Source organism: Heptranchias perlo, chromosome 23 (genome assembly GCF_035084215.1).
Source record: "Heptranchias perlo isolate sHepPer1 chromosome 23, sHepPer1.hap1, whole genome shotgun sequence".
Classification (NCBI taxonomy): domain Eukaryota; kingdom Metazoa; phylum Chordata; class Chondrichthyes; order Hexanchiformes; family Hexanchidae; genus Heptranchias; species Heptranchias perlo.
The window spans coordinates 43,728,675-43,751,990 of NC_090347.1; the positions used below are offsets into that span (position 1 = coordinate 43,728,675).

General features: G+C 46.9%; 1 protein-coding gene across 1 annotated transcript in view; it reads left to right on the forward strand.

The window, feature by feature from the left end:
- LOC137341328 (unconventional myosin-XVB-like) overlaps window positions 1–23,316 on the forward strand; it is a 372,666-nt gene that overhangs the window by 341,088 nt on the left and 8,262 nt on the right. Inside the window, exons 64-65 of the mRNA XM_068004452.1 lie at window positions 1,423–1,556; window positions 18,985–19,118. Coding sequence (XP_067860553.1) covers window positions 1,423–1,556; window positions 18,985–19,118 — 268 coding nt within the window. The remainder of the gene's footprint in view (window positions 1–1,422; window positions 1,557–18,984; window positions 19,119–23,316) is intronic.

The window sequence follows — 23,316 nt, forward strand, 5'->3', positions numbered from 1 at the left end:
CTGGTAGGAGACACCTCTTGACAATTGACTTCACTCACCTTGACCACTCGTGTCAAAGCATTGAACTTCTTCCTGCACTGCATCCATGTTTATGGTACTATGCACCTAGCATTGACTTCGTCCCCTACTGCCTCGGGAGCATATGTCTGGAGGGCCTCTTGGCACCACCACCGCCCCCCCCCCCACCGTGGATATAGGATGCTCCTCCTTCTGACCACCTCTTGCACCAAGGCCTCTCGTGCCTTGGTGCACGTTATCGCTCAGACCCGATACAAACTCAGGTCAGCAGATTGGTGGGGTCTGGCGTGCAGATTGGAGGATGTGGGATTTAGTAGTACACAACCTTTATTCAATGTTTTAAAATAACTCAACAGCTTGTAAACATAGGGACGGGACCTGCATCTATGTTTTACATGTGCAATGTCTGATCTCCGTTCAGACTCCTTGCGGACCTGTAGTTTATATTTTGCAAATATCACAGTCCCGCAAATGTTGAGCAGCCCTGTTGTTGCTCACTATATTGCAGCACAGATTCAATTCCCAATTGACTTCCACTATTTCCTGCAGCCACAATGCACCTTCCCTTTAAAAGGTGCAGGCTGCCTTTAAGTGGTGCTGGCCGCTCGCTGATATCCGGGCCTCCTGCTGGTGAGCAGCCACTCAACAGCGCAGGGAGGGCTGGCTGCACACAGCAATCATAGAAATCACCAGGCAGCATGAATGTTATGTGCTGCCTACATCTCAACGAACGGGCACGGGTTAATCATGCACTCCGACCCCTGTGCCTGGTTTCGGGGGTTATATAACCCCCCATTTGTTTAAAAATGTTCAAACAGCTTTCAAGTAGAGGCGATAAAAAGGAAACACGTTATTTCAGATTTCCAGCCTTCACAACAGAAAAAACATATCAGGTGTGTCAGCATCTGACAGATTAAAATGGGCAAATGATTTAGATCCAACCCTCCAGAGGACAACAATAATTGCTCTGGTTCTTTCAAAGGAGGGACCTGCTGTGCATTCTCTGTGTATATTTTGTAGGAGAGGAGGAAACTTGGCAGCTCAGTGGGCTAGTGAAGATTGCCAGACAGGGAGGTGGGAATGGAAGTCCTAGTAGCTGAGGACAGCCTGGGAGGTGGCGGCAGATGTGCCCACCCCCACTCCAGTCTTGGAAGAGACCCCCTTTCTCTGAGCTACTTTTGTCCCCCCACCTTCCTAATTCACTTGCTTCTTTCTCAATTAAATTATGTAAATAAAACAAAAAAAACTGTCCTTTCCCAAGAGCTCATGGAAGAGTTGCTCTTCCTTTACCCCTGGATAATGGTAGAGAATAGCATTGTACAGACAGCTCAGGGTAATATCACTTCAGACACCTCCCACCACATGCCTTCGGTTTGACGGCTAAGGTTTTGTTTGTCTCTGCAGGCAAGAATTGAAGGCATACCTTCCTGAAAGCATGGCGGCAAAGTTGAACATTGAGGCAGTCCTGAAGCAAACTATCCAGGAACTCTGCACAATGCACACACTCAGTCCCATCGAAGCCAAGATCCACTTCTTAAGTAAGTGTCTCCATGATGAGGAAACAAAAAAACTGTTAAACCATTGACACCAACGTCTGAGAATGTTGTCCAGTAGAATGGAGCACTTTTCAAGGACCACAAACAGTTAAGATATTTGGTGAGAGCAGTAATGGATAGCCCAGAATCCTCTACAGTAGAGTGGGATACTTTCCAGGGTCCCCAGTAGGAGTTGCCTGCCGAGCATGTCCTTCAATCCTGGGGGGGGAAACGGGACTGTAGCATTTCTGCCATTTCCTGAAGGCTTTGTTTTCACATTTCTGGAGTAGCTTCTGTTTGCGTCAACTTCTAAACTGAAACAGTTATTGGATGAAGAGAGCTCTTCCTGCAATGAAAATCTCTCTGTGAATCACCATCACAGTTTAATTTAGGTAAAAGATTCAAAGAATGGACTGAGTGAAAAGCCTAACCTATGAAATGGGAATGGGAACTGTAACAGGTCAGAACAGTGACCTTTCACCTCAGGGACCCAGCCCAGATTGATGGGTTGGATGAGAATCTCCTCTGAATGAGTCTGGCAATTCATGAGTCAGATTCTTTAGTACAATAGGTTAGATCCTTCTCTTTTTTTCCTCTGAAACCTGGATTTAAATCCAGCCCAGAATAATAGGATGAAAGTGTCCTTTGTCTGTTGATTATATGGGTTCCTACGTGAAATCGGTTTCCAGCACAAATTGACCCTTATTTGGCAGAAATTGAGGCTAAATTAATCAGAGACCAGAACTGGTGGGAGAAATGGAAAAATGCCACACTGGTGCAGTAGGTTGGGGTTAAGGCATAATGTTGGGGCAGAGTAGAGGGAGCTTACTCTATATCTAACCTGTACTGTACCTAACCTAAGAGTGCTTGATGAGGATGTTGGATACCTGAAATAGAAAGGGTTCCATTCTCCAGCATTACTATCCCTCACCTAGAATGGTTAAAAAAAGCTCAAGATTCTCACAGAGGTGAATTCACACGGCAGTATGAATTAGTATCAAAGGCCAGACTGGTGTCATGCTTTTGAAATTGAGAATCATTACTGAATTATAAAGAAAAATTGCAAACACTGGAAATCTGAGACAAGACCAGAAAATGCTGGAAATACACAATGGATCTGTCAGCATCTGTAAAGTGAAATGACAGGTTAATGTTTCGAGTGTAGACCCTTCGTGGGAACCTGGGCCTGTTCTGAAGAAGGGTCTTGACCTGAAACATGAATTTTTTCTCTTTTCAGATGCTAATAGACCTGCTGTATTTCAGGTATTTTCGGGTTTTATTCATTGGTGAGCCACTCTAGAGGGAATTGTAAAGTTTAAAATACTTTGGAGAGTTTGATGGGGCAGAGTAGAGGGAATTTTACTCCGTACTTAACCCATACAACATCTGAGCTGAGAATACTTGCTAGGATACTGTGCAAAGTGTTTTACCCTGAATCTAATCCATACTACTTCCAATCTGGAAGGGCAAATAATGGGGACCAAGAATGAGAAACTGTTCTTTTCTGCACCAAAAGCAATCCTCACCTTGATGAGGGAGGGACTAAATAACCCAGAAGCCCTCGATTGACCTCAGTGCCCAAGTGGGTTAGCTGCAGGTGGTTTATTTACTAGTAGACTAATGCTAATTGTGGCTTATCTACTCTATACCACAGAGTAGAACTTTAGTAGAACTGGCTAAACATTTCCACAATGGTTAGTGACAAAACAGCAAGCTACCAGTGTGTAGTTTCAACAATGTGAAACCTTAGTTAACAAAAAGTGCTCCTCCTACCCTGCCTCCTGTTCTTGTATGGGAAAGCAGCCCAAGGAAAGGCAGGCTGATCTTGTTGTATTACAAGACTTTCATTCTCTGATGTATAACAGTTTCTAATGTATTTTTTCTCTCGGTCTGCTGCTGTCTGTCTTGTGCTCAGTAAATCGTTTAAATAAAACTTCATTGAATCCTGACTGACTACATTCCATGTGCTCTGCATCCACCCAGTCAAAATGGCTGTGAAATCCTATCTGCCCATCTCAAAACATCATATCAGTACAGACCTGCAACTTTTCTGCTGTAATTAGTGGCACTGCTGCACTACGGGCAAGATACATTGGGAGCACTTCCCTCAAAATGTTTGCCCAAACGCAGAAATCAAGGAAATCGGCATTAGGCAGACCTATCATCAAATCTACACCCCTAAATCTGGCTGCCTATGTTTTCCTCTCTTTCCCTCACTACTATCAATGTCGGCCGTCCCTCCGCTGCCTGCCATGCTGCATGTAAATGACGGTGAGCACTCAAGACTCCATCTGATTTCCCTTTGCTCCCCCCTCTACATTGCTGATGGAGGGGAGTGGCATGAGATAGTTGGAGACAGGACGACTGACTGCAAGGTAGGAGATGGCCACCTCTACCTCTCCCAAGCTCTCGAAATGCCTGATCTTTGAATGCTGGGCTCATTCAGAGTCAATTCAAAATTTAGGGGATTCTGCCCCCTTTAAAATTGGCCCTGCCCTTGACTTGTGCCTCCCCAGCAGCGGCGGATTCCCACTAAAGATCAGAGATACAGCTGGGAGCCAGCCCTGCATATGTAATTAACCCCGACCCTGGAAAATGGATCAGGGTCCTATCCCAACTCAATTCTAGCAACAATACCACCCTTCAGGTAAATCACTCCATTTCTCCCCCCATTTGTTCTTGGGATGTTGGTGTTGTGGACAAAACCTTCTTCTTGCTAGGCGACTCCAGAGGGCATTAAGACAACCACATAGTCACAGACTAGAGTCCCATGTAGGTCAGACCAGGTGGGGTTTGAGGCAGGTTCCCTTCCTTAAAGGACATTAGTGAACCAGATGGGTTTTTAATAACAATTCAGTAAATTTCATTGGAAATTCAATTCAATTTCACAACTTGCCATGGTGGGGTTTGAATTCTTGACCTCTGGGCTGCTAGTCCAGTTCCATATCCACTATACATTCTATCAGAAAACATCCACACATTTTTTTTTAAATTCGTTCACGGGATGTGGGTGTCGCTGGGGCGGCCAGCATTTATTGCCCATCCCTAATTGCCCTCGAGAAGGTGGTGGTGAGCCGCCTTCTTGAACCGCTGCAGTCCGTGTGGTGAAGGTTCTCCCACAGTGCTGTTAGGAAGGGAGTTCCAGGATTTTGACCCAGCGACAATGAAGGAACGGCGATATATTTCCAAGTCGGGATGGTGTGTGACTTGGAGGGGAACGTGCAGGTGGTGTTGTTCCCATGTGCCTGCTGCTCTTGTCCTTCTAGGTGGTAGAGGTCGCGGGTTTGGGAGGTGCTGTCGAAGAAGCCTTGGCGAGTTGCTGCAGTACATCCTGTGGATAGTGCACACTGCAGCCACAGTGCGCCGGTGGTGAAGGGAGTGAATGTTTAGGGTGGTGGATGGGGTGCCAATCAAGCGGGCTGCTTTATCTTGGATGGTGTCGAGCTTCTTGAGTGTTGTTGGAGCTGCACTCATCCAGGCAAGTGGAGAGTATTCCATCACACTCCTGACTTGTGCCTTGTAGATGGTGGAAAGGCTTTGGGGAGTCAGGAGGTGAGTCACTCGCCGCAGAATACCCAGCCTCTGACCTGCTCTAGTAGCCACAGTATTTATATGGCTGGTCCAGTTAAGTTTCTGGTCAATGGTGACCCCCAGGATGTTGATGGTGGGGGATTCGGCGATGGTAATGCCGTTGAATGTCAAGGGGAGGTGGTTAGACTCTCTCTTGTTGGAGATGGTCATTGCCTGGCACTTATCTGGCGCGAATGTTACTTGCCACTTATGAGCCCAAGCCTGGATGTTGTCCAGGTCTTGCTGCATGCGGGCTCGGACTGCTTCATTATTTGAGGGGTTGCGAATGGAACTGAACACTATGCAGTCATCAGCGAACATCCCCATTTCTGACCTTTTGATGGAGGGAAGGTCATTGATGAAGCAGCTGAAGATGGTTGGGCCTAGGACACTGCCCTGAGGAACTCCTGCAGCAATATCCTGGGGCTGAGATGATTGGCCTCCAACAACCACTACCATCTTCCTTTGTGCGAGGTATGACTCCAGCCACTGGAGAGTTTTCCCCCTGATTCCCATTGACTTCAATTTTACTAGGGCTCCTTGGTGCCACACTCGGTCAAATGCTGCCTTGATGTCAAGGGCAGTCACTCTCACCTCACCTCTGGAATTCAGCTCTTTTGTCCATGTTTGGACCAAGGCTGTAATGAGGTCTGGAGCCGAGTGGTCCTGGCGGAACCCAAACTGAGCATCGGTGAGCAGGTTATTGGTGAGTAAGTGCCGCTTGATAGCACTGTCGACGACACCTTCCATCACTTTGCTGATGATTGAGAGTAGACTGATGGGGTGGTAATTGGCCGGATTGGATTTGTCCTGCTTTTTGTGGACAGGACATACCTGGGCAATTTTCCACATTGTCGGGTAGATGCCAGTGTTGTAGCTGTACTGGAACAGCTTGGCTAGAGGCGCAGCTTGTTCTGGAGCACAAGTCCTCAGTACTACAGCTGGGATGTTGTCGGGGCCCATAGCCTTTGCTGTATCCAGTGCACTCAGCCATTTCTTGATATCACGTGGAGTGAATCGAATTGGCCGAAGACTGGCTTCCGTGATGGTGGGGATATCCGGAGGAGGCTGAGATGAATCATCCACTCAGCACTTCTGGCTGAAGATGGTTGCAAACGCTTCAGCCTTGTCTTTTGCACTCACGTGCTGGACTCCGCCATCATTGAGGATGGGGATGTTTGCAGAGCCTCCTCCTCCCGTTAGTTGTTTAATTGTCCACCACCATTCACGACTGGATGTGGCAGGACTGCAGAGCTTTGATCTGATCCGTTGGTTGTGGAATCGCTTAGCTCTGTCTATAGCATGTTGCTTCCGCTGTTTAGCATGCATGTAGTCCTGAGTTGTAGCTTCACCAGGTTGGCACCTCATTTTTAGGTACGCCTGGTGCTACTCCTGGCATGCTCTTCTACACTCCTCATTGAACCAGGGTTGATCCCCTGGCTTGTTGGTAATGGTAGAGTGAGGAATATGCCGGGCCATGAGGTTACAGATTGTGCTGGAATACAATTCTGCTGCTGCTGATGGCCCACAGCGCCTCATGGATGCCCAGTTTTGAGCTGCTAGATCCATTCTGAATCTATCCCATTTAGCACGGTGGTAGTGCCACACGACACGTTGGATGGTGTCCTCAGTGCGAAGACGGGACTTCATCTCCACGAGGACTGTGCGGTGGTCACTCCAACCAATACGGTCATGGACAGATGCATTTGCGACAGGTAGATTGGTGAGGACAAGGTCAAGTAAGTTTTTCCCTCGTGTTGGTTCGCTTACCACCTGCCGCAGGCCCAGTCTAGCAGCTATGTCCTTCAGGACTCGGCCAGCTCGGTCAGTAGTGGTGCTACCGAGCCACCCTTGGTGATGGACATTGAAGTCCCCCACCCAGAGTACATTTTGTGCCCTTGCTACCCTCAGTGCTTCCTCCAAGTGGTGCTCAACATGGAGGAGGACTGATTCATCAGCTGAGGGAGGACGGTAGGTGGTAATCAGCAGGAGGTTTCCTTGCCCATGTTTGACCTGATGCCATGAGATTTCATGGGGTCCAGAGTCAATGTTGAGGACTCCCAGGGCCACTCCCTCCTGACTGTATATCACTGTACCGCCACCTCTGGTGGGTCTGTCCTGCCGGTGGGACAGGACATACCCAGGGATGGTGATGGAAGAGTCTGGGACGTTGGCTGAAAGATATGATTCTGTAAGTATGGCTATGTCAGGCTGTTGCTTGACTAGTCTGTGGGACAGCTCTCCCAATTTTGGCACAAGTCCCCAGATGTTAGTAAGGAGGACCTTGCAGGGTCGACTGGGCTTGGTGTTTTGCCGTTGTCGTGTCCGGTGCCTAGTGGTCCGATGCCGGGTGGTCCGTCCGGTTTTATTCTTATTGTGACTTTTCGTAGCGAGATTTTACAACTGAGTGGCTTGCTAGGCCATTTCAGAGGGCAATTAAGAATCAACCACATTGCTGTGGGTCTGGAGTCACATATAGGCCAGACCGGGTAAGGACGGCAGGTTTCCTTCCCTAAAGGACATTAGTGAACCAGATGGGTTTTTACGACAATCCGGTAGTTTCATGGCCATCGTTACTGATACTAGTATTTTAATTCCAGATTTTTATTTTAATATAGGATGGTTCGCTCAGTAGGTTAAACTGTCTTTTACCTCTAGAACCTGAGTTTGAATCCAGGCCAAAGTGATGAAACTTAGGTCTTCTCTTCCTGCTGGCTGCAAAGGTTGTAGTTAAAATGAGCTTGTCCAGTTTCAATCCAATTCTTGTCAGCACAAAACTGCCAATAATTCAGCACAAATTCCCTCAGAGAGGTCCCAAGATGGCATGTGTGGGAAATGGGAATACCATACTGGTGCAGTAGGGTGGTGCCCCTCTGAAGATGTGGCCAAAGCCCAAAGCAGAGCAGAGAGAGTTTTAATCTGCATCTGGGTGTACTTGATACTGGCACTGAGTGCCTAAAATAGAAAAGTGTTTCACTCCCAATAGTGATATTCTTCACTTTGATCAGCGGAAAGGTCTGTCACAGAATATAAATAAAAAATAAAATGTAGTGCATTGATTAGACTGGCCTATCACCTCAGTAATCTGATTCCTATTACAGCCTCCTCAGTCTGCTGGTTGTAAGCGACCGACATGAAATGAATAAAATCTAGTCCCTAGCAGATGCTCTTCTGAGATTGATACTAGGGGTAATGTAGCCATGATGTGGAGATGCCGGTGATGGACTGGGATGGACAAATGTAAGGAATCTTACAACACCAGGTTATAGTCCAACAATTTTATTTTAAAATCACAAGCTTTCGGAGATTATCTCCTTCGTCAAAATTGTTGGACTATAACCTGGTGTTGTAAGATTCCTTACAGGGGTAATGTAGAGGAACTTTATCATAGAATCATAGAAAGTTATGGCAGTGGAAGAAGTCATTCAACCCATCGTGTCTGTGCCGGCCGAAAAAGGGCCATCCAGCTTAATCCCACTTTCCAGCTCTTGGTCCGTAGCCCTGTAGGTTACGGCACTTCAAGTGCACATCCAAGTACTTTTTAAATGTGATGAGGGTTTCTGCCTCTGCCACCCTTTCAAGCAGTGAGTTCCAGACCCCCACCACTCTCTGGGTGAAAAAATTTCTCCTCAGCTCCCGTCTAATCCTTCTACCAATTGCTTTAAATCCTGGTCACTGACCCCGCTGCTAAGGGTAATAGGTCCTCCCTATCCACTCTATCTAGTCCCGTCATAATTTTATATACCTCAATTGAATATCCCCTCAGCCTCGTTTGTTCCAAAGAAAACAACCTGGGCCTATCCAATCTTTTTTCATAGCTAAAGTTCTCCTGGCAACATCCTCGTAAATCTCCTCTGTACCCTCTCTAGTGCAATCATACATTTCCTGTAATGTGGTGACCAGAACTGTACGCAGTACTCAAGCTGTGGCCTAACCAATGTTTTTTTACAGTCCTAGTATAATCTCCCTGCCCTTGTATTCTATGCCTCGGCTAATAAAGGAAAGTATCCCATATGCCTTATCTACTTTCAGGGATCTGTGTACATGCACTCCAAGGTCCCTTTGTTCCTCTACACCTCTCGGTATCCACCCATTTATTGAGTACTCCCTTGCCTTGTTTGCCCTCCCCAAATACATTAACTCACACCTCTCAGGATTGAATTCCATTTGCCACTTTTCTGCCCACCTGACCGGTCCATTGATATCTTCCTGCAGTCTACAGCTTTCCCCCTCACTATCAACCACATGGTATCATTGTATCATCTGCAAATTTCTTGATCAAGCCCCCCACATTCAAGTCCAAATCATTTATGCCATAAATAGCAAGGGACCTAGTACTGAACCTTGCGAGACCCCACTGGAAACAGCCTTCCAGTCGCAAGGTTCAGTACTAGGTCCCTTGCTATTTATGGCATAAATTATTTGGACTTGAATGTGGGGGGCTTGATCAAGAAACACCCATCAACCATTACCCTTTGCTTCCTGCCACTGAGCCAATTTTGGATCCAACTAGCCACTTTCCCTTGGATCCCATGGGCTTTTACTTTTTTGACCAGTCTTCCATGTGGGACCTTGTCAAAAGCCTTGCTAAAATCCAAACGCGTCACCCTCATCGACCCTCCTTGTTACCTGCTCAAAAAATTCAATCAAGTTAGTAAGATATGACCTTCCCATAACAAATCCATGCTGACTGTCCTTGATTAACCCATGCCTTTCTAAATGACAATTTATGCTGTCCCTCAGAATCGATTCCAGTAATTTACCCACCACCGAGGTTAGACTGACTGGCCTATAATCACTCGGTCTATTTCTTTCTCCCTTTTTAAACAAAGGTATAACGTTAGCAGTACTCCAATCCTCCAGCACTACACCTGTAGCCAGGGAGGATTGGAAACTGATGGTCAGAGCCTCCGCTATTTCCTCCCTTGCTTCTCTTAGCAGCGTGGGATACATTTCATCCAGGCCTGGCAATTTATCTACTTTCAAAGATGCTAATCCCCTTAATACTTCCTCTCTCGCATCCATTATTTCACACTCCTCCTCCTTAACTACAATGTCTGCATCGTCCCCCTCTTTTGTGAAGACAGACGCAAAGTATTCATTAAGAACCATACCCACATCTTCCGCCTTGACACGTAAGTTAAATTTTTGGTCTCTAATAGGCCCTACTCTTTCCTTAGTTATCCTCTTGTTCTTTATGTATTTATAAAACATTTTTCGGTTTTCCTTAGTCTTAAATGGCCGACCCATTACCATGCCCTCTAGTTCTAGACTATCCAGCCAGGGGGAACAACCTCTCAGCCTCTACCCTGTCAAGCCCCCTCAGAATCTTATGTTTCAATGAAATCACTGCTCATTCATCTAAATTCCAGTGAGTTTAATGAGCACAATTTACCAACAGTTTTTTTAAAAAAGCAGCATGAGCATCCTATAAAAAATCCATAGAATAGAATCATAGTAAGATTACAGACTCGTTCCATCGAGTCCGCGCCAGCTCTATGCAAGAACAATCCAGCTAGTTCTGCTCCCCCGCCCTTTCCCCGTAGCCCTGCAAATTTTTTCCTTTCAAGTACTTATCCAGTTCCCTTTTGAAGGCCATGATTGAATCTGCCTCCACCACCCCCTCGAGCAGTGCATTCCAGATCCTAACCTCTCGCTGTGTAAAAAAGTATTTCTTCATGTCACCTTTGGTTCTTTTACCAATCACCTTAAATCTACGTCCTCTGGTTCTTAACCCTTCCGCCAATGGGAACAGTTTCTCTCTATATACTCTGACTGGACCCTTCATGATTTTGAACACCTCTATCAAATCCCCTCACAACCGTCTCTGTTCCAAGGAGAACAACCCCAGCTTCTCCAGTCTATCCACGTAACTAAAGTCCCCCATCCCTGGAATCATTCTAGTAAATCTCTTCTGCACCCTCTCTAAGGCCTTCACATCTTTCTTAAAGTGCGGTGCTCAGAACTGGACACAATACTCCAGTTGTGGCCGAACCAGTGTTTTATAAAGGTTCATGACTTCCATACTTTTGTACTCTATGCCTCTATTTATAAAGCCCGAGATCCTGTATGCTTTTTTAACCGCCTTCTCAACCTGCCCTGCCACCTTCAATAATCTGTGCACATATACCCCAGATCTCTCTGTTCCTGTACCCTTTTTAGAGTTGTGCCCTCTAGTTTATATTGCCGCTCCTCGTTCTTCCGACCGAAATGTATCACTTTGCATTTTTCTGTGTTAAATTTCATCTGCCACGTGTCCGCCTATGCCTCCAGCCTATCTATATCCTCTTGAAATCTATCACTATCCTCCTCACTGTTTACTACCCTTCCAAGTTTTGTGTCATCTGCAAATTTTGAAATTGTGCTCTGTACACCCAAGTCCAAGTCATTAATATATATCAAGAAAAGCAGTGGTCCCAGCATCAACCCCTGGGGAACACCACTGTACACCTCCCTCCGGTCCGAAAAACAACCGTTCACCACTACTCTCTGTTTCCTATCCCTTAGCCAATTCTGTATCATTGTTGCTACTGCCCACTTTATTCCATGGGCCGCAATCTTGATGATAAGCCTATCGGCGACATTTTATCATATGCACCACATCAACTGCATTGTCCTCATCTACCCTCTGTTACCTCATCAAAAAACTCCATCAGGTTAGTTGTCTTTAACAAATCCATGCTGGCTTTTCCTGATCAATCCACCTTTGTTCAAGTGACCGTTAATTCTGTTCCAGATTATCGTTTCTAAAAGTTTCCCCACCACTGAGGTTAAACTGACTGGCCTATAGTTGCTGGGTTTATCCTTGCACCCTTTTTTGAACAAGGATGTAACATTTGCAATTCTCCAGTCCTCTGGCATCACCCCCATATCTACGGATGTTTGGAAGATTATGGTCAGTGCCTCTGCAATTTCCACCCTTACTTCCCTCAGCAACCTAGGATGCATCCCATCTGGACCAGATGACTTGTCTACTTTAAATAAAGCTAATCTTTCAAGTACCTCTTCTTTTCAATTTTTAGCCCAGCCAGTGTCTCAACTATATCTTCCTTTACTGAGACTCTGGCAGCATCTTCTTCCTTGGCAAAGACCGATGCAAAGTACTCTTTTAGTACCTCGCCATCCCCTCTGACTCCACGAGTAGATCTCCTGTATGGTCCCTAATCGGCCCCACCCCTCCTCTTACTACCCGTTTACTGTTTACATGCCTTTAGAAGACTTTTGGATTCCCCTTTATGTTAGCCGCCAGTCTGTTCTCATACTCTCTCTTTGCCCCTCTTATTTCCTTTTTCACTTCCCCTCTGAACTTTATATATTCTGCCTGGATCTCACTTGTGTGATCAACCTGACATCTGTTATACGCCCCTTTTTTCGGTTTCATCTTACTCTCTATCTCTTTTGTCATCCAGGGAGCTCTGACTTTAATTGCCCTACCTTTCTGCCTCGTGAGAATGTGCCTAGACTGTACCCGAACCATCTCTTCCTTAAAGGCCGCCCACTGTTCAATTACAGTTTTGCCAGCTAACATTTGATTCCAATTTACCCTGGCCAGATCTGTTCTCATCCCATTGAAATTGGCCCTCTTCCAATTGAGTATTTTTACTTTAGAGTGGTCCGTGTCCTTTTCCATAGCTATTCTAAACCTTATGATACTATGATCACTGCTCCCTAAATGCTCCCCCACTGACACTTGCTCCACTTCATTCCCTAGAACCAAGTCCAGCAATGCCTCCTTCCTCATTGGGCCAGAAACGTACTGGTTAAGAAAGTTATCCTGAACACATCAAAACTTCCTTGTGTGCACACACACTATACAAGATTTGTAAATACTATGCTACATTGCATAAATGTGAAAAGGTCACACACTCATTGCATATAGGCTGGATGTGCAAGTACTACACCAACATTGTATGTAAGGATTTTACCAACACTGTATTCAAGTTTTGTAAAGATCATAGGGCTGATTTTTTGCTGGCGGTGCCATTGTGGTGCACCCAGAAGTTCCGAGGCATTTCGCGTCATTGTGCTGGAAGTGGACCTCCCAGGGTCTTTCAAGGTGCCCTCTTTACATAATGGCAGCACACTCCCACTGCTGACTAGACCAAGCGCTATGGGCATGGAGGCCGGGGGATTGGGAAATCCAGGGCAGGAGATTAAAAGTACAGTTTTTTTAAAAAATATATACTTTATTCATAAAATTTGCAGCAATACAAACAATACAGTTGTCATACCACATTCCAAACGTACACAATACAGATTACACAATTTGCAGGTTACATCAAGTACTGTTCAATTAACACATTGTTCCCAATTACAGTTCATGTCACTCTAGGGTGCCTCATTGCATCACAATCAATACAGGTAATTCATTACAGCTTCATTACATTTCATTACATCAGTTTGAATTTTACATTCTGCCCGAGGGGGTTTTTCCCTGATTGCAGCCCCTCGGTATACAATGGCGGGAAGGCTCTAAACAGTTGCCTTTCCCTACAGAGCCTTTGCGGCGGCCGCACCCAGCTTCAGTGCATCCCTGAGCACGTAGTCCTGGACCTTGGAATGTGCCAGTCTGCAACACTCGGTCGAGGACAGCACCTTGCACTGGAAGACCAGCAAGTTTCGGGCAGACCACAGGGCGTCTTTCACCGAGTTGATGTCTGTCTCAGTGTGCGTCCCCGGGAACAGCCCGTAGAGCACAGAGTCCTGTGTTACGGAACTGCTTGGGACAAACCTGGACAGATACCACTGCATCTCTCTCCAGACCTTCTTTGCAAAGGTACATTCCAGTCTCCTCGGGGACAGCGCGCGGTGGCGCTGAGACTCTGGGAGTGCATGAAGGATCTGACGGGAGGGGCCTTTCTCACCACCAGCCAAGCTAAGTCTTGGTGCTAGTTTGACAGCTCTGGCGATGAGGCGTTCTGCCAAATGACATTGGCAGTCTGCTCGGGGAACCAACCGACAGGATCCACCATCTCCTTTTCCCGCAGGGTCTCAAGGATATTACTTGCGGACCACTTGCTGATCGCCTTTTGGTCAAAGGTGTTTTTCTACACAAACTTTTCCACGAAGGACAGGTGGGGCTAAACGGTCCAACTGGATGGGGCGTTCCGTGCAGTGGGGCCAGGCCCAACCTTCGCAACACCGGGGACAGGTAGAACCTCAGCACAGTGACACTTTGTGTTTGCATTCCGAGGGACTACGCACAGCTTGATGCAGCCGCACACAAAGGTGACTATCAGGATGAGGGCCATGTTGGGCACACCTTTCCCCCCTTTCTCTGGGGATTTGTACATCGTGTCCCTGTGGACACTGTACATTTTTGATCTCCAGATAAAGTGGAAGATGGCTCGGGTGACTGTTGCGCGCAGGAGCGAGGTATGGGCCAGACCTGCACCACGTACAGCAACACCATGAGCACCTCGCACCTGATGACCAGGTTCTTGCCCACGATCGAGAGGGATCGTCGATCCCACAATCCCTCTGCTTCACCTTAGAAATACGCTCCTCCCAGTTCTTGGTGCACGCCTCAGCCCCCCCGAACCAGATCCCCAGCACCTTCAGGTAATCCGACCTGACAGTGAAGGGGACAAAGGATCGGTCGGTCCAGTTCCCAAAGAACATGGCCTCACTCTTGGTACGATTTACCCTGGACCCCCGAGGCCAGTTCAAACTGGTCGCAGATGCTCATCAATCTGCGGACCGACAGCTGATCTGAGCAAAAGACGGCGACGTCGTCCATGTACAGGGAGGCCTTGACCTGAGTACCTTTTATGCCCGCATCCCTCCTGATGGACTCGGCAAAGGGTTCGATGCAACACACGAACAAGACGGAGGAGAGAGGAGGTTAAAAGTACAGTTGCTGCACAGGAAGTTATGTTGAACCTTTATAAAACACTGGTTCGGCCACAACTGGAGTATTGTGTCCAATTCTGGACACCGCATTTTAGGAAGGCTGTGGAGGCCTTAGAGAAGGTGCAGAAAAGATTTACTAGAATGGTTCCAGGGATGAGGGACTTCAGTTACGACGACAAACTGGAGAAGCTGAGGTTGTTCCCCTTAGAGCAGAGAAGGTTGATAGTGTTCAAAATCATGACGGGTTTAGATAAAGTAAATAAAGAGAAACTGTTCCCATTGGCGGGAGGGTCGAGAACCAGAAGACACAGATTTAAGGTGATTGGTAAAAGAACCAAAGGCGACATGAAGAAAACTTTTTTACGCAGCGAGTAGTTATGATCTGGAATGCTTTGTCTGAAAGGGTGGCGGATGCAGATTCAATCGTGGCTTTCAAAAAGGAGTTGAATAAATATTTGAAGGGAAAAAATTTGCAGGGCTACAGGGAAAGAGCAGGGGAATGGGACTAACTGGATTGCTCTTACAAAGAGCCGGCACAGGCTCAACGGGCTGAATGGCCTTTTTCTGTGCTGTAACAATTCTATTCTTAAAGAAGCACCTGCACTTTCTGTGGAGCATGTTTGGAATTTTTGAATTGCTTTTCCCGCTGCATGTTGGAGGATAAGTCAAGAGACCACAAGGGGACAGTGAGGAGGGAGTACAACCCGTGTTTCGGACAAAGCCCTGGAAGTCATGCTGAGAGAGATTAAGCAAAGAAGGCTTGCCATTTTTAGTTGTGAGGGCCACCCTCCTCAAAAGCTTATTTGTCGAGACTGTGTGGAAGACATAATCAATGTAGTGCCTATTGATAGGAGGCCTACATCTCAGATGGGGAGAAAGTTCAACACATTGAAGACATTTTCCAAGGTAGGTGTCTGCTCATGTTTTTATCTCTTTACAGTATTCTGATATTTCATCTCACACAAATGCACATTAGCATCTCAACCAGCTACATACTCACAAGGGATATAACCTCATCTTTAGGGTCCTCTCATTGATGGCGTGTACGGCCATTATGAAGTGTACTGTTTTGCAGCTGCATTTATCCACTATTTTTTATGTGCTGACTCTGTGTTTCACCCTCTCTAGAACCCCACATGCCTGTGAGTCAGCAGTTGGCCTGCTTCCAGATCTAAATGACGACAAGGCGATATACAAGAGTAATCTGGAGTGACTCTTTCTGATTCCCTTAATATTCTGTGGGAAAGTGACTCATGTATTAACATGATTGAGAATGGAAACTCATTGGGCATCATTTTAGCACCCGCTATCGGGTGCGTTCCTGGCGGGGGGGCTCCGAAAATTGGAGAATCCCGGAGTGGGTCAGGAGCCCGACTCCAACCCGCCCACTTCCAGGTTCCCCACTGACGCGCCGGCGTGCGCGCGCAGCCCCCGCTGGTGGGAATCCCGCAGGCAATTAAAGCCAGCGGGGTTCCACTTGAAGCTATTTATTTTGCTTGTTCAGGTCATTAACTGACCTGATTAAGGGATTATGTGAGGAGGGGTGGGATTTTAGAGCAAACTGGGACTGTTTCCCATACTGGGGGAATCACTCCCAGTTCAAATGGACCTGTTGCAGCTGTCAGCCTGTGGCAGCTGCAAAGGTCCATTTGACTGGGGGGGGGGGGGGGGTGGGGGAGACCCTCACTCATTGCAGGAGGCCACTCTGTCACTTGGGACAAAATTTGGCCTCCACCACCCTCCTCCTGACAATCAAAGTCACCAACTTGCACACTTACCCCGGGGTCCAGAGACATGTACCTACCTTGCGGACCCCCTCAGATGTACATCTTCCGGATGGGGGCCGCCGTAGCTGCAGTCATGACCTCCTCGGAGGACGAACAGCATCACCAGCTTCACCAGCCTCGCCATCCACCTCTGACACGTGGAGCTCCACAACAGAGTGCTGTGACACATCCACCTGTACAGCAGGAGGGAGGACTACCGCAGAGAGAGATGCGTCACAGAGGGCACTACCCTCGCCACAGGGTCCACAGACCAAGGCTCAGCTTCCTGGACCTCTCTGAGCAGCAGTGCACACGGAGGCTCAGAGTCACTCGACATGTAGTCGTGGACATCTGCAGCCTCCTTCATGCCAAGCTGCTCCTGGCTGGCCCGAGCACCATCTTCTTACCTGTCGCTGTCAAAGTCACCACTGCCCTCAACAACTTCTCCTCCGCATCCTTCCAGGGTGCAACCGGGGACATCGCCGACGTCTCTCAGCCGTCTGCACAAAAGAGCCCTGCAAATACACCTACACCCACTCTGCAGTGACACAATGGGTGGCATCAGTTGTGGGTCTTCATAGTGATCCTCAGGAAAGGGCATTATTGCACAAACCAGACAAGATTCGCAAAGACATGGCAGTAGTGTTGCCAATATAATATGTAATGTGAGTTGGTCAGAAATTCAATATAAGTAACAACCATGACAAACCCTCAAACACCCTTGTGCATCCCCTTCATGCTCACGACACGTTTGCCTTACGCTGCCTAATGCACATATCTGATGCATGCCCTGTGGCTGCAGCACAGGTAGTGGCAGGTTGAGTGAGGCTGACCGTGAAAGAGATGCACGAGAGGGTGAGTATGAGATAGAGCCATGAGATTGTATGAGGATTGGGTTGAGTGGTAGTGGCGGGATAAGTACTGGCGAGGTGAGTAAGTGCAGGTAAGATGAGGATGAGGTTTGAGTGGGTATGAGGGGTGATGTGACAGAGTAGTGTTGACAGTGCAGAAGGAGGTGTGGGGTGGGGGCAGTGATGTGGCAGATGGAGTGTAGGGGAATGAGTAAGTGTACTCACTTTGGCTGACCTACTGAGGTCATTGGAGCGCCTCCTGCATTGTATGCAGGTGGGCGATATGTTGGTGGTGCAGGTGACCTCCTCTGCCACCTCGAGCCAGGCCTTCTTGGTGGCAGAGGCAGGCCGCTTCCTCCCGCCCGCCGGGGGGAAGATCTCTGTCCTCCCCCTCCTCCTCACCCCATGTATTGATACCTGGAGTGAGGCATCATTAAACTGGGAGCAGCCTTCCCCCTGGGCTGCTCCATGCTGTAATTTTTTCTATTTGTTGCAGCATCTGTCAGTGGAGGACTGCCCCTTTAAATAGAGCTCCTCCAGCTGACAGATCTTACTGCGCATGCGCAGCCCGCCCGACGCGCAGATCAGCAGTGGGGAACCCGGAAGAACAGGTAAGTGGATCCAATTGGGCTGCGATCGCGCGGGTGGCTGACTCATTTCACCGGGCACGTTACCCACGCGCCCAATAGCCCTCCCCGCCGCGAACCCGCAGCCCTGGTAACATCGAGCCCATTGTGTAGGCAGCCAGATGTAAGAGCACATGTCACCAATATATACCACCTGTAATTTTCAAATGCACAAAATAACTTCAGTTAAGAAATACAGGAAGCCCCCCCGGTCCCTAAAATGGGTTGGACGCCAAGGGGTCTCATTGGCAAATCTTATGTTGAACTGTCTCCCGTGCTTTAAGGTAGCATGGCCATATAAGAGAATTGGTTGTAGGACTCAAGAAAGGAATGCTGTGGGTAAACACAATAAATTTACAGCTATGCTGAAGGACCTGGGAGAGAAGAGATTCAGCATAAACTCCTTTATGTCAGTGATGAAAATTAGATTAGAAAACTGAAAATCCATCTTTGTTTTTTGAGCAGGCAGTTTATGTTATTTTAAATAAGTCCGTCAGAACAATAGTGGAATAAAGATTATGGGATCCTGTTAGAGTTGGATTTGCGATCCATTGTTCTAATACGTCAGGTATAAAGTTACTCAATTCACCGTCTAACAGGACAAGCAGCACTAATACAGGTCAAAAGGGCGAAAAGCCTTACCACAACCCCACCGGACAGGCGGCCTGATATAGCCCAGGAGGACAATCCATCTGATTCCTTCCATGCTCTGCTCAGTACATACATACTCAGACTGACACTTACCGTTCTCTTTTTCTCTGCTCAGCTATAGTGAAATCCATGCCCCTGTTTGGTCACAATATCTTCATGGTGAAGAAGACCAGTGAACATTGGATCCCATCTCCGTGCATAATCGCAGTCAATCAAGAAAATCTGATGGTCATAAATGAGGATACCAAGGTATAGTAATCTGCATGCATCAAATGCCTTGAACATCTGTTCCTGTATAACAAAGTATTTGTTGGGGACATATGGGAGAGAACATAGGATAGGATTAGACCATTCAGCCTCTCGAGCCTGTTCTGCCATTCAATTAGTTCATGGCTGATCTGTATCTTAACTCTACCCGCCTTGGTTCTGTAATCCTTAACACCCTTGCCTAACAAAAACCTAGCAATCTCAATTTTGAAATTTTAGAAAACTGAAAACCCATCTTTGTTTTTTGAGCAGACAGTTTATGTTATGTTAAATAAGTCCCTCAGAACAATAGTGGAATAAAAAGAATGGGCTCCTGTTAGAGTTGGATTTGCAGGAGGCTACATTTCCATTGTTCTAATACATCAGGTATAAAGTTACTCAATTCACCATCTAACAGGACAAGCAGCACTAATTCAGGTCAAAAGGGCGAAAAGCCTTACCACAACCCCACTAGACAGGCAGCCTGATATAGCCCAGGAGGACAATCCATCTGATTCCATCCATGCTCTGCTCAATACATACATACTCAGAATGACACTTACCGATTTAAATTTAGCTCAATTGCTAAATTTAAATCTGAGATAGATAGCTTTTTGGCAACCAAAGGTATTAAGGGATGTGGGCCAAAGGCAGGTATATGGAGTTAGATCACAGATCAGCCATGATCTTATCAAATGGCGGAGCAGGCACGAGGGGCTGAACGGCCTACTCCTGTTCCTATGTTCCTAATACAGGTCAAAAGGGCGAAAAGCCTTACCACAACCCCACTGGACAGGCGGCCTGATACAGCCCAGGACAATCCAGCAACCCTAACCCTAACCCCAGCCTCAACAGCTTTTTGGGGGAAGAGAGTTCCAGATTTCCACTATCCTTTGTGTGAAGAAGTGCTTCCTGACATCACCCCTTAACGGCCAAGCTCTAATTTTAAGGTTATGCCCCTTGTTCTGGACTCTCCCACCAGAGGGAATAGTTTCTATCTACCCCATCTAAGCCTTTAATCATCTTAAACACCTTAATTAGATCACCTCTTAATCTTCTATGTTCAAGGGAATACAAGCATAGTCTATGCAACCTGTCCTTATAATTTAACCCTTTTAGCCCCAGTATCATTCTGGTGAATCGGTGCTGCACCCCCTCCAAGGCCAATAAATCCTTCCTGAGGTGCAGTGGCCAGAACTGAACACAGTCTCCAGATAGGGTCTAACCAGAGCATTCACCCCTTTGTATTCCAGCCCCCTTGATATAAAGGCCAACATTCCATGAGCCTTTTTAATTATTTTTTGTAGCCGTCCACTAGCTTCTAGTGATTTCTGTACTTGGCCCCTAAATCACTTTGCTCCTTCATATTTCCTAGCGGTGGGAGACTGGTAGACATACAAAATATACCAAATTGCACTGGTTACATGACTCATGACTGATGTATATATTATGAGCTATTGCAGCCACAACACGAGTTTTTTATTTTATGCCAACAACTCAGTGTGATCCATATTCAAGCTATACAACTTTTTTTTTTATTCGTTCATGGGATGTGGGCATCGCTGGCGAGGCCAGCATTTATTGCCCATCCCCAATTGCCCTCGAGAAGGTGGTGCTGAGCCGCCTCCTTCTTGAACCGCTGCAGTCCGTGTGGTGAAGGCTCTCCCACAGTACTGTTAGGAAGGGAGTTCCAGGATTTTGATCCAGCCACGATGAAGGAACGGTGATATATTTCCAAGTCGGGATGGTGTGTCACTTGGAGGGGAACGTGCAGGTGGTGGTGTTCACATGTTCCTGCTGCTCTTGTCCTTCTAGGCGGTAGAGGTCGCGGGTTTGGGAGGTGCTGTCGAAGAAGCCTTGGCGAGTTGCTGCAGTGCATCCTGTGGATGGTACACACTGTAGCCACAGTGCGCCGGTGGTGAAGGGAGTGAATGTTTAGGGTAGTGGATGGGGTGCCAATCAAGCGGGCTGCTTTGTCCTGGATGGTGTCGAGCTTCTTGATGTTGTTGGAGCTACACTCATCCAGGCAAGTGGAGAGTATTCCATCACACTCCTGACTTGTGCCTTGTAGATGGTGGAAAGGCTTTGGGGAGTGAGGAGGTGAGTCACTCACCGCAGAATACCCAGCGTCTGACCTGCACTTGTAGCCACAGTATTTATATGGATGGTCCAGTTAAGTTTCGGGTCAATTCTTCCTTTAAGACAAAAGCATAATACTGCGGACCCTGGGCTTCTGATGAAAGGTCATCGATCTGAAATGTTAACTCTGTTTCTTTCTTCACAGATGCTGCCTGACTTGCTGAGTATTTCCAGCATTTTCTGTTTTTATTTATTTCTTTAAGAGTTTAATTGACTAATAGATTTTCACTGAAGACAAATTAATATACAGCAGTGATGCCCAGTCTGTGTTGAGTTAGCTGATCACAGCTGGGAACATGATAGGGCTGTTACAGTTGACCTCAATGCCCCTGACATAAGGAAGAGTCAGCGACATCATGGTCATGGTCATTATCCCGTGATCCTGCTAGAAAGTATGCATGTGCATGCTGCGTGAAATCAAGCTCAGCTGTGATGCCGTCATTGTTGACTCGGGTACTAAAACCCCGATATTCCTCATCGGAATGCTTCGTCAGTGCCTGTTTCTGGGTGTTCCCATTATGCTGGGTCTCAACGTGCATTTCTGGGCAAGTCTTGGCAGCATGACATCCAGGAGATTCAGTGGGGAGATTCAAATCATATCTGAATGTGAGCAAGAAATTATATTGTTAAAGTCATCTGCGTGTTGCACCAGATGTGGGGTGGGTGCAAGCTGCACCCATATAAATTTGATAAGAAAGCTGATGCATTGTTTCAGAAGGGAAGTAATTTAAAGGCTAGGCAGCCAATGTTTGCAGGACATAATTAAAGGAGGTGCAAAGCAGCTTCAAAATGTAAGACAACAGTGGGCCTTCACTATGTGGACCCAGGGGAATCAGAAGAGCAGTTGTGGGACCCAGATCTTGTGTGTCACCACTATCTTTGCACAATGGGTGACCCCTTCAGGGTCCTACTGTGCCTGAGCTACTTGGAGGAAGAAGACGAATATGAGCAGGAACTGCAGGATACCAGGGAAGTAAGGTAACATTGCAGGAAGAGAGCTCCTACCCACAGTTACCACGTCAACTGAATCTTTACAGAGGAACAATGCCTTCATAGATTCACTAGGGAGGCCATTACAGCACTGTGTCATTTGCTCTAAAGGGCCTGCAGCTGAACACCAAGGCAGGCATAGCACTGCCAGTGGTAATGAAGCCAACAACTGCCATGAACTTTTTGCCTCGGGCTCTTTCCACCAAGCCAATGGGAACATCGGCTGAATCAGTCTGCAGTGCATTAGTACTTAACGCAGGTGACTAATACATTGTTTGCCTGAGCAAAGAATTTCAACACTTCCCCTGTGGGCAAGAGAGCAGCGGGAGAGATCCTAAGGCTTTTCCAAATGGCAGGTTTCCCCAAAGTCACTGATGAGATGTATATAACTCTATGTGCTCCAATCAACAGGACTGCCACTTATATGAACCGCAAGGGATTCCATTCAATTAGTGTTCAGTTTGTGAATGACTATCAGCACAGAATGATAGTCATTTCCATGACAGAAGTCACGACATCTTTATTTGAAGTCTGCGCTCCCATGGGTGCTGATATTTAGCAAATTAAGGAGCGGCTGCTGGGTGACCAGGGTTAAGAACCACTGTATCACAGAAAATGACTACAACTTATGCATAATTAGCGCACGTGCTAGCCCAGTGCACAGGACAAATTAACTCTACACTGGTAGGTAGCATATAAAATATATCCACTCCAGTTCTGGTAATTTAACAAAAAAGTTACACTGGTGGCTTAGTTGAGGCAAAAACCACTAGGCATGGTAATTAGTAATGGAAAGAACACTATACTCTGCTCAGACCCACAGAGTTAAAGCCCACAAATTAACATTGCAAAGGTAAGTGCTACCCACTGCGTGAACACAAATGCATTGAGTACTATCCAATACACGAACATGTCTGCACTGAGTACTGCCCACTACGTGCGCATATCTACATTGGTCTCTGCCTGTTATATAAACACCTCTAGGCCAAACACTGCACATTACATGAATATGTAGTGCGCTGCCTGTTACTTTAGCATATCCACGCACCACATCCTTCCCAATTTATGAGCA